At 36.9% G+C, this 18,042-nt stretch overlaps 1 protein-coding gene across 1 annotated transcript in view; it reads right to left on the reverse strand.

Moving 5' to 3' along the window:
- mTerf3 (mitochondrial transcription termination factor 3) overlaps positions 1-18,042 on the reverse strand; it is a 51,485-nt gene that overhangs the window by 20,518 nt on the left and 12,925 nt on the right. The window contains exons 2-4 of the mRNA XM_083112786.1: positions 16,427-17,092; positions 14,219-14,401; positions 6,359-6,482 (exon numbers count right to left, since the gene is read on the reverse strand). Coding sequence (XP_082968912.1) covers positions 6,359-6,482; positions 14,219-14,401; positions 16,427-17,025 — 906 coding nt within the window. The 5' untranslated portion in view covers positions 17,026-17,092. The remainder of the gene's footprint in view (positions 1-6,358; positions 6,483-14,218; positions 14,402-16,426; positions 17,093-18,042) is intronic.

Consider the following 18,042-nt stretch of genomic DNA (forward strand, 5'->3'; position numbering starts at 1 on the left):
TAAATAAAATAAATAAATAAATAAATAGATCCAGGATTTTTATGTAATATCAAAGTACAAAATATGTACATAAATATGTAACAATAATTAATAAAATATGTACCTAAATATGTATTATCAAAAGGATATGTAGCTAAATATCAAATATCATAGGATATGTAATATTAATAATAGAGTATCTAAGCAATTTGAAGAATTCTGCTAGATATTTATTTTATTTAAACATATTCAATGCAATTTAGACATAAGTTGTTCAAATTAAAATTTGTATCAAATTTATACACTCAAAAAAGCACAGCAAGGTGCATATATTTTAGAAACCAATTTTGTCACAAATTATTGTAGAATATGTAAATATGTACGAGAGCTCTTCGGAACTTTCGAAACAAATTGTAAAACAAAGCGCCTAGAATGGAATGAAAATACATAGCTACTTTTGTACTTCTTTGTACAAGGAAACATATTGTGTAACTCACTACATACAGGAAACTAGCTTTCTTGTCCACCGATGCCAAGTTTCTAGGTGCTTTGCCTACACCTAAAAGCACAACGAAAATATGTAACCAGAAAGGGGAGAGGAGAGACACACTGCCATATTTCAATAAATAACGGTTCGTTTTTTTTTTCTTCAGCCTGTCTTTTGACTTGACAGTCAATTTTAGATGACCATAAGCACTATGCATCTCATTGACTAGAAAATATGACATCACATACAAATTTTCTTCATCATGTTTCAGAGATCGAAAATATAGGATAAAGGATTAAGATAGGAAAAAATTGCCGAAATATGTTGTTTTATGTAAAGTAAATTAGCACATATGTAAAATATGTAATATCCTGGAAAATTTGTAAAAATATGTAACATAAAACTTACGCAAAATGCTATCAGTTATATAATTTGTTGACTTTTTCATGTTCAAGGTATGTATCTATAAAGGAATAGCTCTACTAATGACCCAGTCGGCCAATGTGATCATGTTCAGCTCGAAGATGCTAGGTTAGCATTTCTCGAATACTTAACAAGTGATATGACTTAAATGATGATCGTCATGTGTGGAAGCATTCACTATACAGCACATTTGCTATGGTCGATGCTATACTCTTTCCGAAAAAGGAGGACATTTACCAATGTCTAAAAAATCCACCCGAATGCCGGACAGACACCTAAAAAGAAGGACATGTCCAAATAAAAGAGGACGTCTGGTCACCCTACACAAGATGGCAGCATCCTTACAGGAGTGCTCCAAGCTGGAGCAGCAAAGTGTTGTGATATTTTTGTTGAGGGAAGGTGTGAAAGCAATAGAAATTCATTGCCGCATGACAGTTCAGTACGGTGACAACTGTATGAGTCGATCACAAGTGTATGAGTGGGCTGAGTAGTTCAAACAGAGCGTAACCAATGTTGAAGACTCTCCGCGTCCAGGTCGCTCTGTCACTGCAGTCATGGAAAGCAACATTGCTCAAGTGGTGGACTTGATACAGGAGAACCAGCGTGAAATTGCTTCACAGATGGAAATAAGTGTAGGATCAGCCCACCATATCAGTCATGACCTACTGAGGTTCAGGAAAGTGTGTGCAGAGACAATGTGGTTTGGTGTCAACTGGTGTGCTTTTGTTCCATGACAATGCGAGACTACACACTGCCAGTGTCACATTGTCTACCACAGAGGACCTAAAGTTTGAATGCTCATCCCACCCTCCATATTTGCCCGATCTCGCACCTTCCAATTTCCACACCTTTGGCCCACTGAAAGATGCACTAAGTGGATCGAGGTTCCAGAATGTTCCAGTCAGCTGTGTATGCGTGGTTACTCACACGTCCAAAATATTTTTTTCCTATGGAATCAGTGCCCTTATCAAGCACTGGAATAGGTGCATTGAACTAGGGGAGGACTATGTTGAAACATAGTACTGTAGTTCCTTTGGTGCTTGTAATAAATATTTGTTACAACATATTTCCGGTTATATATTGAATGAGCCTTGTATATCAATAATGAGGATACGAAATGGTTTTACCCTAGTGTAATCTACTTGAATAAATTCGATACTTATTTTTCCACATACTTTTTGGACCATGACCATTTTGCCACCTTTCTGGCAGCTTCGTCATGCATGTCACAACTGTTTTGATGATTACAATAGGAGATGCAAAATCAAGAGATAAACGTCGAAAATGTGAAACGTATGAATTAATTCTTTTCCTCCACTCATTTTAAGTCTCACCTTGTTGCTCTGCTGTATTAGTTAAAACAAAACCATAATTCTTATTTATGGCTTGGAAATACTCTGCTGACAGATCTCTCAGAGAACCACAGCAATGGAGGGAGCAAATACATTTGTCCATTGGTCAAGAGTTAAGTAAAGAGCCATTGAGATTCATACTGAGAATCAACTTCAACTTTAATTTATGACTAATCACTAGGGGCATGCATATTTCGTTTTTGACGAAAAAACGAAATTTGAAAAAACACATTGTAGTGTTAATTTTTCATGTTTTTGAAAGGTGTGAGGTGCATTTTGTGACCATATTTTGTCACGAAATAATGCGAAATGAACTGCAAAAAGCGAAATTAACTCAAACACGAAATTCAGGGTTTATTCACCGACGCGACACCTTCAGAGGTCTGAATTATCCTGAGAGTTATGCAATTCCTGGAAAATTGATTAATTCTGCTGTTAATATTGGAGAAGCAAAAATGGACTCCTTTACACAGAAATAAACTTAATACTCTGATAACTACATAAATGTGCTATTAGAAGTGAAATGTTAATTCTGTGGAATAAGTGTAGTTTTTAAATCAAATTTAGGATTATTTTCACAATTTTAAAACCAAAATGTCATGTTATGTAGCATTTTTTATGTGATTATTCACCGCTATAACACCGATATTTTATTTTATTTACCGCTTTTGAACCCGAAATTGACTCAGTTTTTGTACCGAAATTTTGCCATTTTATTTACCAAAAATATGTGCCTCTACTAATCACATGGAATTTCGACTTTTCCAACTACCAAAACTTTTTGCAACATACAGTCAAAATTCATGATTTTTTCTTGACCTTTTCTCCCTTTTTCTTAACATTTATCTAATCGCCCCCTACTTAAGTATAGTTGGAAATTAAGAAAATATATATTTTTATTCAATGAAAAATCCCTACCACAAGGCTGGTTAAGATGAATACTGAAGCTGTACTTTAACAACAGATTTAGACTTGCTTTAATTATTAATGCATGAAAAAATAATGCTTCAGACTTTTTCCTGGATGGGGAATGGGCACATTACTTTATTTGATATTTTAACAAAACTTCATGTATACAAGAATGTAAATCTTAGGAAACAAAGAACCACAACTCAATAAACTATCCAATTTTATCAAATCCCAGTACAAGTATATAACAATGTAAATTCACTATACTGTAAATAAATAGTAAAAATTCTTGACCACAAGCATAATTTCTTGACTTTCTTGACCTGCCTGTTGATTTCTTGACTTTTTCTTGACTGGTAGACACCCTGACATATCCTTTTCCCATTCGTGTACTTTTCTATGCCACTGGATGTTTGATATTCCCCAGAGAACAAATAAAAATAATGCTCCCATAAGTGCAATGTAACATACTGATAATGTGCTGATTGCTCACAATTAAATACAAACTAAAGGTTAAAAGATTAAAAATCAGTAACTTACGTGTGTGAGCACGAGATTTATCAAACTACGTTTCAAAGGTTATACTACCTCCTTCTTCAGGTTGAAATGATGTTTTCAGACACCTGACATGGTGCCTCGTCGAGAAAGTGATGGTTGAGGATTTAGGTTAAAATGGTATAGGAAGGACACTTTCTAAAAAAGAATGTAAAATACACATACTAAAACCGCGCAATACTCTATAAAAACAAAAGAACGTTCAAAGCTGATGACGACGAACTGCCGATCGGTGCTCGGGGTAGGCGAATGCACGGTGTCAGCTCATACCTGGAGAAGGAAAACTCCTCCCCCCCAGTCTTTCCTCAACTGGGGCTCGTGAGTCACCAATCCAAGGTGAATTCAACTTCCACCTCGGCGGCTTTCCTAACCTCAGGGGTAACATGGAAGCCCATCTCGTCTCTACTCCCGGCAGCTTTATCCCATTTTTTAAAAAAGTTTATCCAGCCGTCTTCCAAATTCCCCATCATCCCTATTGAGTTTATTCCTATTATCCGCGCATATATAAGCTGCCTCATACACATTCCTGTCCAATTTATCGTTAGGAAGATCAGGGTCATTAACTCAGATCTTATCACTGCTTGTGTCTGTCAAGATACAGTGTCGAGTCACTCACACCCTGCAGTGGTACGAACGTAACAATTTATTTTTAGTTCTCACCGTCTATAACTGGCAGCATCACCCATATCAATAATCCATCGATGGTCGTATGAAATCGAAAATAAAATATTCTTGGATAACAGTATTTTGTCATCTTCATGGCAACCATGGTGCTTTTAAAAAAAGTAGCTGTGGAGGTTAGAGGGGGTGGAATGACACAGTCAATATAACAATATCACGTGCAAAATGTATATTTATGGTAAAACTTGGTCTATGTGGGCCAGAGACAGTGATGGCACCATAGTGGGGCAGGGGGGAGGGGGCACCCCAGTTCAAAGCCAAACAAGTGCATGAAAGAGCCAGAGCTGGTTCCAAAAGAGCTAAGTTGGAAACAGTGCTCGAAGCCACCACTGAGGGGAAGATCGCTTGCGGAAATCCTCTCTAATGCCCTTAAATAGGAGGAGGTGGTTTAGAGATGCTGAAGGGGATGGGGGGTGGGAACTTCAGTTCAATTTACACTGGAAGAGTAATCGGACATTCAGTTTGAAGTAGGATTTGAACCTCATCATATGCTATGCCTTCACTGTAAATTGAACCTGGAAGCATTTGACTAATCTAAAGGTACATATTTTGGTAAATAAAAAAGCAACATTTCGGTACAAAAACAGAGTCACTTTTGGTAAATAAAATAAAATGTTGCTGTTATAGCGGTGAAAAAGCAGTATATAAAAATACATTTTGGTTTTAAAAATGTGAATATAATTCCAAATTTGATTTAAAAACTTCACTTACAACACAAAGTAAACATATCCCTTCTAATAGCACATTTATGTCGTTACGAGAATATTAATTAGAATTAATTAATTAATTAGAATCCCAATTCGCCAAGTTTTTAGAATGTAAACTTTATATGTAAAAGTGTTAACTGCATTCTCTTTTTATATATAAAAAAATCGTAACAGTTACAACATAAATAATGCTAATTAAAGTAAAATTTTGTAACAGAATCTGTATTAATTCTAATATGTACTAAACCCAAATATTGAAACAAGAAAGTGGGATTTACCAATAGCAATTTTCTGTAGTAGATTTCTACACAAAAATAGTTCAAAGCATGACCTTTGCCTACTAATCAAATTGAAGTATATTTGTCCACAATAATTCTAAATTTCTTGCTTGTCCCTTTTTGTTTGTTTAAAATTACCTACTTTTAGAGCACTACTACAAAAATAAAAAATGTTAATTTTTTCCAGATAAACAGTAAATTTCAACGACATTTATATTACTTTTCCAGAAAAAGTTAATTCCCTTACTTTTCCAGGATTTCCAAACTAGTAGACAGCCTGCCAGGGTGGGTGATAAAAGGTCGGAATTTTTCCGGGTTTGTCTCCACATAAAGTGGCATTGGGGCTCACCTAGCTCCAAATCAGTGGGTACCTGGAGGCAACCCTGGGGTGTAAAGGTGGCCTGAACATGGTGCTAATCACATCACCTCCAAAGTGGCTGAGATCGAGAATGTGTGGGGCCCTACCCCTCCCCCATTTTGTAAATGTGCCTTCATGGCACAGTGCATATAGCACGGGGAAATTTACCTTTACCTTCCTCCACCCCTTTTATAAACCTCTAAGTTAAACCTTTATGTAAGAATTTTTAGATTAGGGGATAAAAAAAAAGTGTCTAACATTTAAATTTCACATTGAAATGACCGGTACGTTTACATTACTGAGCAGGTCTGTTGCTTTCTTTGCTTGTTTCTCTTTCTGACTCAGTGGCCTCCCCAATGGTGCAGTGGTAGCGTCATCTCGTTGTTATCAAGGGGCCCCGGGTTTGATTCCCGGTGGAGGCACATAGTGGTCCAGATCCCATTTTAAACTGTAGGTTCAGTCCTGATTAGCCTTACTATGCACAGTGGACTTTAAACACTAACTCAACTCAACTCTTTCTAACCCAGATTTTACATTCTCCCACATTATACATTCAATCTTCATGGTCTCAATAAAGCAAAATGTTTCACATGAGAAAAAAGTTGCACATGAAAAAGTAGAATGCTTACCCTTATTTGCCTCATACTGGAAGTAATTAATCGTGGCAGGGAAGTAGCTACAAGACGAACTTCATCTCCTGTAAGCTTGAAAGTATTCTGAAAGTAACCCAATCTCCCGTCTATTCTCAGTGTGCTGAAAAAAAGAGCAAGTAGTGTTAAACTAATTGCACCTTGTAAACATACACTAACAGTTATACAGTGGAACCTCGATTTTATGTTCCCCGGTTTTAAATTTTCCCCCATTATACATTCAATAATCATGGTCCCAATAGAGCAAAATGCTGTAAAATTTTCCCTGATTTTAAATTTTACGGCACTTGTAAGTTTTTCAGCTAGGTTCCATGAAAAACTTTAAATCGAGGTTGCATTGTATACATACACACATACATGGTGTCCTAAAAGATATATCCATTCCCATTGAGCCAACTTTCAGATGTATGTTTTAAAAGTTGAAAATGGTTTTGAAATATGACACAGGTATATGCATTGCAACTGTAGCTCGAGTCAATATTGATGTATTGGTTGAAATGTAATCACTAACACCAGTCGATCCTTTTCTGGAGTCCAGGCGCATAATGCCTCGTAGTCAAGGAGTCCTAGGTTCGATACCCGGTGGAGGTGCATAGTGGTTCAGATCCCACTTTAAACTGTAGACCCAGTCCTGATTAGCCTATCTGTGCATAAAGTGAACTTACAACACCAACTTAAACAATTCCAGGTGCCTTACAAAATCTGCAGAAATGTCAGGGACGTATTTGCACAAAGAAAAATTTAGTCATAGAAAAGAGGTACCATGGAAATTTGAGGAAAAATGCTTGGTGATCAGAGGAATATTCCGTGGCAAAATTCAGAAGAAAATCAACAATCTGCATATATTGGATATAATGGATAGGGTCAAGAATGTATGCAACATTCTTTTTTCTCATGTGTCATCTGGGTGTCGCAAAAAATAGTGCATGGCGCACAAGAACTACAGTGTGAAAAGTTCTATCAAAATTATATTTTCCCTCATGTGCCTAAAAATTTTAATTTTGTTGACTAGTGCTAGTAATAATAAATTTTAATAATTGTATGAACTATCTTTCATTTACATTTGTTGGTGTGATTTTTCATTTTACCCCAACACACATTTGAATGATGAAATTTATTTATCAAAATGCCACTATATCAGTAACATGGTATTTGCTACATTTCTTATACATACAAAAAAAAAACATTATTTGGTTAAAAGTATTCAGCAATATTATAAAAATACAAACAAGTAATTTTTTACTTCAAGAATGTATTCTGTATCTCAAAATAATGTTAATAGTATATTCCATAAAAAAACTGTTTGAAAATAGTAATAATACATTTTCCGTAGTACTTGCAATCACACAGCAAATTAGTTATCATTGATTAAATTTGGACATATGGAGAGGATGAGGCGAGAAAGACTTCCGGGAGAGAACACACTCACTGCACGAGGAGTGGTGGAGTGGCAAAGAGGCCAAAGGAAAGACCAAGACGTCAGTGGAAAAGAGATGCGGTGGAAGATCAGAAGAAGTTGGACTTTAACTGTCTGACCACGGAAGGCAAGACTATATTGACAAGACAAATCTACATTCAATGGGGAAACTATGTAAAATCCTATGTGGAACAATGTTGCAGGTTTCAGATCAGTATGTCGTTTGCATGCATTCGGTTGTTTTGTTCATTATTGCACGCTTTGTTGTGTTTGTAATTTACGATGGTCATTACAACTCCTAACATCCCCTCTGAATGTACTTTGCCAGCAGCATTACTACATGCGAAATACCATTGTTGTGATGGTTTTCATGGAACTTGGTCCCCGTACCCATTCCACTGCAGCCAGCACCCCTATTTTGTCACAGGACTCATCCAGTTAGCTCGCATGCACTTACATTGATGGTCTTGGCTAACACAAGTGGACTGTATGTCGACTCAGCCAGAGACTGTAATCACTGAAGGATGGTGATGAATTAGAAACGACTGTCCTTACAAGATAACAGGAATCGATGGCGCTTTTTATACACACACACACACACAGACAGGTAGACAGATATATACAGGGTGTCCAAAAAGTCATGCAACCGAGATTTTGAATGTGCATAACTTTTGTACATCAAAAATTAAACAAGAAAATCATGGTCTACATGAACGTTCAGTATGCAGAAGTTACTAAGGTGTAAAAAAAAGTTTTGTATGAATTAAAAACAAACATGGAAAAAAGGCAGCTGTGCAAAAATTTCCGATATGTATTGATGTTCTGTGTGGGTATTTATCAAATTGATAAAAGAACGACACATTTTGACACATTTTATGCATTACAGACGATTTTATGGGGTTAATTATGGCACATTCATAAAACAAAGTATGTTTTTTCAAAATTACAAGGTGTGCTGACAACATTAGTCATGTCATAGGGCAGTAGCAGGCATGCCTGACATCTGGCAATGTTACTCAATCAATGCACGGATGAAATAAAAGATTTGCAATTTATCACACATAAACCTAACCTAACCATCTTTCTGTACGATAAATTTCAATTTTTTTATTTCATCTGCACATTGATTGAATAACATAGCCCAGGGTCGCCATTAGGAAATGCGAGGCCCTTGTATTTTGAAAAGTAAAAATGTAGATGTTCATTCCTCCTAAAATTATACACTCGAAACATCCTCCACCCCCCCCCCCCACCCCCTTCTTTTGCCACATCCTCAGTACACAAGATTGAAGTTTGGAAGCCTGGAAAGGGCATAGGACAAACAATTTTTCTTAATAAACTTTTGGTAGGTCTTGTTTCAGCACTACCAACCTTTTAAAAATATATTTTTTTATCTTGTGCAGTTTTCGATGTGGAAATTCTAACTGAGGAATGCTTGGTCGAGTTTGGAGATAGAAGGGGATCAACATTGAGACAATGCACTAGGGGGGAGTTGCTTATTCAAATTGTCCTAGGTGGTGGGATGTTCTCTAAAACTCTTTTAACTTAGGGAAGTTAACATTCTGCTGCATTTGACACCACTCCCCACTTCAAACACTGATCTTTTTTCTGCTAAATAACATACAAAATATGTCAGTACTCCATGTAAATTGTTTCATGCCAGCAGACAGGATGAAACCCTGTGAGATTTCCCTTTCACTTAATTCATGCATTGCTGCTTATTGTCATAGGTGTAACTCGGTTGTCTTCCACCTTACAGTCCCCATTTTAAAATTCTGGTTATTGGGTCTATCTCTAATAGAGGTTTCCTTTCTCTTCTTTCTGCAATTCTAATGTAATCACGCCTGCACAAGAAATGAATGAATGAATTAAAAATTCCTGAAAAATGCTGATTTGACAATCGTCAAAAACAAAATTTAAAAAGAACCATAAGATATTTTAATAGGTATATATAACAACTGTCCTCCTCCGTGGCTGTGTGGTCTAAGGTGCTGTGCTTTGGACTCTGACTGCAGGATGGCATGGGTTCGAGTTGACCTGGGTTCAGTCTCCGAGTTTTCGGCCTCTGTATAGGACCAGTGGCAATCCACCATCATGAGGAAATTGGGGAGCTATGAGCAAGTAGCGTAACCCGATCATAAAAATTCCTATAATGGCTGGGGGTTCGATGAGCTGACCCCACGTCACCCCATTACCTGTTGAAGAACACCACACCTCTAGGTAGAACCGTGGGAAAGAGATTGGCAGTAGGCAGAAAAGATAGGCCAAGGCCGTTACGGACTGTAGAGCCAGGGGTTATTATATTATATTATTATATACAACAACCAAATATTAATTTTCTAACCACATTTTCATTCGTATACATCATTTTCAAAATTATCCAAAAATTATTGTAATACTATACTTGTGCTGTTAGTAAAAGTTACTTGTTGCTATGAAAAATGAATTACGTATGTATAATTTGTTGCACAATAACAGGGTGAATTCTTCTCCATCGGTCAAAAAATTTCAACTTTTATTAATACAAATCCCATTGAATTTATACATATTTATAAATACCCTGAGGCAAGTTTTTTCACTGTTCTTATTTTTATTGAGGAAGGAAAAGAAAGTTGCGTGGAAAATAAAACAGAATTTTCTCAATTCGTTTACTTTGTTAGTGACCTTTGCGGAACAATCTGACAGGCAGAAGATTATTGCAAGATAAGATGTCTTGAAGTTGATTAGGTAAATTTGAGTTTGAAATTCTCATACAATTAATAATCTTTCCAAGATTAATATATCCTGCAACATTTGTGGCTTGCATTTGTAGATGTACTTTGAGTCTGAGTATGTGAAATGACAAATGTAAACAACATGCACCTTAAATATTTTAAATGGATATACCGTTTAATTAAATTGAATTAGAATTATTGGATACATTGGAATCACACAGACACCTTATATAGTTAATATATTTGTGTGTGCATGTGTACAGCATGAACCTGTCCTGGGGAAGAGCCTGAGCCAGAGTCAATCAGTTTCTCAAGGGAGGTGAGGTTGAAATAGAGAAAACATCAGCTTGTACCCTTGAATTTTTGGAAAGTTCCCTTTGAAACCTGGGAAATATACTTGATTTTTATCATGATTCTAGAGGGCCACCATGAATACATAATCTTTTCCATGTTATCCACAGTGAAACTCCACCTTTCTTCTGTGATCAGCATCACGCCCCTGACTGCCTTTACCCCCCCAGGGTTTCCCCCAGGTACCCATATTATTCGACGATGGGTGGGCTTCCAATGTTAGAAAAGTTCCCGGATTTGAACCGGCCGGGGATTGAACCCGGGACCTTTAGCATGGTAGTCAGACTGAGCCACCGCGGCAACTTTCTTCTGTAAGGATCATCTTATATAATGAAAATTGTCTTTCAACAGTAACATACTCATTGGTGCAAATTTGAATGCTGAAACTTTACTTTTCAAGGTATGAATGTCACAAAGCACCAAACTGATGCGGAAGTGAGCAAGACCACAGGGATCATTAGATTGCATTTTGAACTGTGCAGGAAACAGTGGCATGAGACCTTTTGCTTTGTTTAGAGCTTTGAATAAACATCATGCTTCAAACACGTTAGTCACTGAATTTTTTCATCATGAAATTGAGAAAATACCTCTGTGTGATTGAAAAATCCTGCAAAACCTTAAAGGTACATATAAAAACCTAAAACAAATGTTTGATTTATGCAAATAAACCTAAATTAGGTTATAGCAAGCAAAGTAGGTTATTTTAGGCACTATAAAACTTCATCAGTTGTTGCATTTTTTTATGAAACACTGACATAACTTGCTAGGGGAGACCGGGGTAATTAGAACAGGAAACAGCCTGTAGAAGTTCCACTGTAAATTACTCAGAAAGTTACTGATGGATTTTTTAAAAATTTCTACCATTTAAAAGGACATCTTTTGCATATTTTCGAAAAAAATAATGACCATACCTGCATTGCAAATACTCGTCCAAAAAAAAAAAATTGTCATGACACCATAAAATTGTTCCAATTACCCCATTTGGGGTTAATGGAACATAAGTTAGAAATTTCAACTGAATAGCTTTACATTGCTGTTGGGGTAATACGAACATCATATATAAATGTCCCATTTACCCTGCAAATTTGAACACAATAGCTCTACTTCTTCTGGAGTTATCAATGCTTGTTTAAATAAAATCCCAAGTTAACGTCTTTTTTTCATAAAGTTCAATTTCCCAGCTGTGAAGCAAATATGTGTGAATGAAAATCAGTGTTCTATGATTTATTTGAAAGGTTACAGGCCATTCTACAATGTAGTAAAGAAAAAACTTCTAATAGTTACATGTACAGTCTGGTATACCCAAGCGAAATGAAGCAAATTACGCAATGTTCTAATAACCCATTTGCAGAAATTTTTGGGGTAATAAGAACTTTGCTTATAAAAACCAGGCAAATTGCCCATAGACAACCAAACTCACATGAAATGATGTGTGCCCTTATGTTTTATTATAGGGGTGAAGAAAATTTTGAAAGGGTTCTTTCATTCACATCCAGTATATGCAGAAGCATGCGTCACATCATTTTTGCAGGTGTATAATAAAAGTCAAATAAAACTTACTTTTGTGTAGTTATTCCAATAACAAATTTTCTGCATGTAGTTTTAGTGTAGGTACATAGGTATGAAATGTTATTACACCAGTCTTTTCGTTTTAAATTATTCTACATTAACATGTTCCAATAACCCCATGTTCTAATTACCCCGGTCTCCCCTATTTCCTATTTCTTATTTACCTGCAAATGAAAAAATATGTTAAAAACAAAAAATCCAAGATCTACTCATAACCTGTTTTCACTTATCATTAAAATTCTATGCTGAAAAATACACTGCCTTCCAAAAGTTAAGCACGGAATGCAAATTTTCAAAAGCGTATTTGAATTTGAGTGACTGAAAATCGCTGCGGATGTAGATGTCAGTTTTTATGTGTAGCTTCCTTTTTGAAGTAGAGAGTGAATTATCTGTACCTAGGTGCTTAATCTGTGCTCTTAAAATAGCATAAAAGCGAGGATTTCATGCAAGAATCATCATATTTTCATTGAAGACTCCAGCATTCGGAAGGGTTTTAGGTGCATTTAAAAGCTGATACGAAGTGTTTATAACTTTTGTATAACACATTGAAGCAGGACAGTCAATCAAAGATGTCACTATTTCCTTTGGCGTTGATCATTCGGTAATTTCTCGATTCTCGAAACAATTCCAAACAAGTCAAACAGTTGTCCAGAGACCTGTGCCCGATCGTCCAAGGGTTACCGCCCCGTCTGATGATTGATATATTGCTATAGTAGCCAAGCGGAATCGACGAGCCACCTCCACAACTGTTACATCCATGGTTGCAGCGGCACTTGGTAAGACAATATCTGCAAGTACTGTGCGCTGAAGGGTCCACACGAAGGGATTGTATGCCCGAGTACCACGTGTTTGTGTTGCACTAACCGTCAAAGCCAGAGGGGCAAGATTAAAGTGGTGTCATCAACATGTCAATTGGACTGCCTCAGATTGGTGCAATGTCCTGTTCACGGATGAGTCCTGATTTGCCCTGGAATCAGATGATAAGCGTGTAAGGGTCTGGAGAGAACGAGGCACACGCAATCAAGCCAAGAACATCATCGAACATCACGCATTCAGAGGTTGCAGCGTCATGGTGTGGACTGGAATTTCAATGGCATATCGCACCGAGTTGCGCATCTTCAAAGGCGGTTCTGTAACGGCTGTGAGGTATCGAGATAAAGTCATAGACCCCGTTGTGAGACTCTATGCTACAGCAGTTGGTCTTGATTTCCTCTTTATGGACGATAATGTCCGTCCCCATCGAGCCAACATCGTTGACGAGTACCTGCAAAGTAAGGGCATTTCTCGTATGAAGTGACCGGCGTATTCCCCCGACCTTAATTACATTGAAAACCTTTGGAATGCCCTCGGGCATGCTGTCTCTGCATGTTTACCTCCTTCAGCCAGTCTCAGAGAGTTCGAAACTGCCCTAATGGAGGAATGGCCATTGCTCGCATCTGCGATGGCTGATCACCTCATTGAAAGCATGGACAATCATTGTAAAGTTTGTGTGAAGGTCTGGGGTGGTCACATACCATATTACTGTAAGCTTTGTTTGGTTTGTTTGCCATTCAACATCATTATGTTAATGACCCAAATGAGACGTCATCATATAACTTATGGAAAGTAAATTTTTTTTTTTCATCTTTGTACACAATTCTTTTCTTTAATGCATAAACACATTTGCTACCTTCATGTGCAATTTTGTGTTAATCAAAGTTTTACTTTTCCATTTTCGTTGATTTTACCATCGTGTGCTTAACTTTTGGAAGAATGTTTATAAAGCTACTGAATAGTAATAACACTTACCTAAACATGAGCCAATATGGGTTCTTTGTGATGATTCGGCAAATGCTATCTTTGGTGAATTTCTTAGAATGCAGGTAGTTAATTCGTACTTGAAGATCATCCAAGTTTTCTTTAAAAATCAAAGGATTTCTAGTAAGAAATTCTCCAAGGTTATCTGATGGTACACCAGCATAATGTAGAAATCTAGCAATAAAGGAGATATGCAACAATGAAATAGTGCATACTACTAATAAAATAAAACTGATTACCAAACACAACATAGAACTAGATGCATAATATGCCACATAATTCCATTTGTGTAAATAATTAGATTGCTCACTTTGAATATTTGTTTTCAAAATTTTGGTAGTAGAGTGAATTCACAAATTTTTTTAATGATGTTTATTCTACATATTTACATAATTATCTGCCATCCAGTGATATACATGTATTCTATGCAAAGTTACTTAATGATTCCTGTATTTTCACCATAGAATTCATTACTGTTTGCTTGACACAAAGCATTCATTTGGTTTAATACTTTTCGTTGCATATTCTTCCTAATTAATACTTTTTATAATACTTTAACAAGTTAAGTGTCTTTTTTTCACATGGAGTGCAAATTCAGCAGTTCTTTTCAATCTCCTGATGTTGGAAAAAGTTGACTTGAAAATGTGAGGATAAATTGTCTACCGATTCACTATGGACGGATGAGAATGCTAAAAATGGCCACCTATCTGTACGATTATATTATAACACTCTAAGCATTGATCCTCATTGATGACAAAGTGTGTTCGGTGTCCAACACATGATTTTGCCACCAACAAATGTTTCCTAAAACAACTCAACCCCTTTCTATTCAAAAATTTTGAGAAACTCCACGGGCATCCCTTTACAAAGGCACCATGAATTTTCAAAATACCATCGTTGGATTTGTCCTGTGAATTTTCATGTTATGCAACAGAAGTCATTGTACTTTGTTCTGCATTTGTTTAAAGTATTCACCTCTTACTAAGTAACATACTCATGGAAACTATACAGCAGATTTTTGGAGCCCCTTCAACAGGCCCGTAGCCAGAATTTTATTTCGGGGGGGGGGGGGGGGGGCTCATCCCATATCAGCATTGGCATTGCCAGAAATATTTGTAGAGGGGTCAGGACATAGATAAAACTTGATTAGTATAAATAATAATGAGAACAATAATTATTGTTACTTTATAACTATTAGAAGTTATTAAAAATATACCAATTCCAACACAAATTTATTTTTATCATTACTTAAATGGAGACACTTTGCTACTCAATCCACTGTATCAGTGAATATCTAACACATTTGTTGTCCATTAGTTTTCTTATATTTTGCACAGTTACTGAAAATCATAGATATTGTATTTTGTTATTAAGTTTTACACAATCATTCAAAACAGGCTTTAACAGTTAGTGGTATATTTTACTCATAAAGTTTATATTCTGTGCCCTCTCACAAAGAAAACTAGAAGTTTTGGAAGCTGTGGATCCATTTCATCTTTGGATTAAATGGTAGAATATAAAACTATAACCTGGTTCTTCTATTATACACTAAACTTTCTTCGATGTAATGCAGTTTTTACAGTGGTTATAACTTTATTTCTGTTATTAACAATAAAAATAACATTTAAATTAGATATTTGTAGGATTTCGGGAGTTGCTTCAGCCCCCTTAGCCCTCCCTTGGTTACGTGCCTGCCCTTCAAAACAGTTAACTAAATTAAAGAAGTTTCTCACAATAAGTTGTTCAGTGGCCTCCCCGATGGCACAGTGGTTGCGTCGTCGCCTTGTAATCAAGGGGTCCCGGGTTCGATACCTGGTGGAGGCACATAGTGGTTCGGATCCCACTTTAAACTGTAGGTCCAGTCCCGATTAGCCTTACTGTGCATAAAGTGGACTTAAAACACTAAATCAACCAAATCAACCAACCAATAAGTTGTTCAGAAAAACAAGAGATATCAAGGTAGATGTCATCTGACGTTTTTTACTAATTGCAAATTTTCATACAAAAATAAATAAACAAAAACACACACACACACACAGACAAATACATACATACATATTATAGAAAAGGGAGAGATTCTATTTTGAAAAAAAAACACAAAAAAACTGCCCCTATTAAAAATGATCCAATAGCATCTGCTCAGAGCTTCTTTTGTCATTTGCTAAAAATGAAAGTGTCACTCCTTCTCATTCTGCTTACCTTATATGTTCCTGCATATCTTTATCAAAATCTAGGCTCAGTATGAATTGTGGAATTCCCATCCTCTTCTCCAATTTATGCAAGTCAACACCCAGATCAACTAATTTTTTCAACGTTGGCGATCTGTTCATATATGCAGCAAAATTAAATGTTGGAGGTACCTCAATGGGAACTTCAGAAACAGGGTCGGCACACGGTTCCAACAATGATGTTTCTTTCCCTTCAAGTGCTTCATTCTGCCAGATATTACTTGAGTCGTTCCCGTTACACGATTCTGGAGTTGCAACACTGTTCCCACCATGAGGAAGTTTACTTTCTTCATGTACAAGCAAACTAGAAGCCTGGAAATCATTGTGTGGCTGATCAAGAATCCTATTCACAGAGTACAGCCTCTTTAAGTTTACTTTCAGATATCCGAGTGACACTGAATTAAGTTTCATGCTCTGTGTTAACACTTTTAGATTATTCACACTGCACCATTGATAATATCCTCTATGAACAGCAATAGGTGTCAGATAGCGCCACCTCGAACACTTTATAGTCACAAACGACTGTCCCAAACATCTGGCATTTAATGTAAGCACTGGCACTACAGACATGTTGGAGTGTTGATATTAGCACTCATGCACAACAATTGGGTAATGCTGAATGATATTACATATTAATCTGTAACAGAACATTAATTGTGAGTAAAACAATAAATGAAAACATCAAGTACATTACATTTTCTGCCACAAGAAATATAAACAGTTCTGACAAAAATGATAGCATACTATGAGGGGATATCAAAAAGTAATTGAGTAAATCTATTACAGCCAAACGGTAATGTATTCACAAAAACTGAAAAATACATTTAGAAGTACATGTATTTTGCCACCTTTCCACGAGATGGCAGGTGTGGGCACCTTGCGCACACCGAGAAGCAGTTGTTTCAAAATGGTAGCTATGCTTGAGACGTTCGACACAGTTGAGCTGCAGAGTGTGATTCGGTTTCTGTGGTCAAAGGGACAGAAACCACCTGAAATCTATCGTGAGTTGTGTGCAGTGTATGGTGACACATGCATGACATTCACAAATGTCTGTAACTGGTATGCAAAGTTCAATGCAGGGCATGTAAATGTGTTTGATGAACCCCGTTCTCGACACAGGGCAATGTTGACGCTGTGGAGGCATTGATTCAGGAGGACCGGCGGTAAACAATCCAAACAACAGCAGATGCAGTGGGCATTTCATATGGCAGTGGATACACCATCATCCATGAAGAACTTGGGTATCACAAAGTGTAAGTGAGATGGTTCACACCACAGCATATGGAGGACCATATGGAATACAGTCTTGGGCATTTGCTCCGGTACCATAGGGCTGGAAACACATTCCTCGACCAGGGACGTATCGTGGGTTTTTCATTACACTTCTGAAAGAAAGCGACAGAGTGTGGTATGGAAACACACAAACTCGCCCCCACCCAAAAAATTCAGGACAACCCCGTCTGCAGGAAAGGTTTTGCTTACCGTTTTCTGGGACAGCCCGGGTGTCATTCTTGATGATTTTGGGGTAAAAGCTGCTGCATACTGTGCCACACTGGATCGTCTACGAGCTGCTCTGCGCCGTAAACG

The sequence above is a fragment of the Lepisma saccharinum genome, chromosome 26 (assembly GCF_977018435.1).
Source record: "Lepisma saccharinum chromosome 26, izLepSacc3.1, whole genome shotgun sequence".
Lineage (NCBI taxonomy): Eukaryota > Metazoa > Arthropoda > Insecta > Zygentoma > Lepismatidae > Lepisma > Lepisma saccharinum.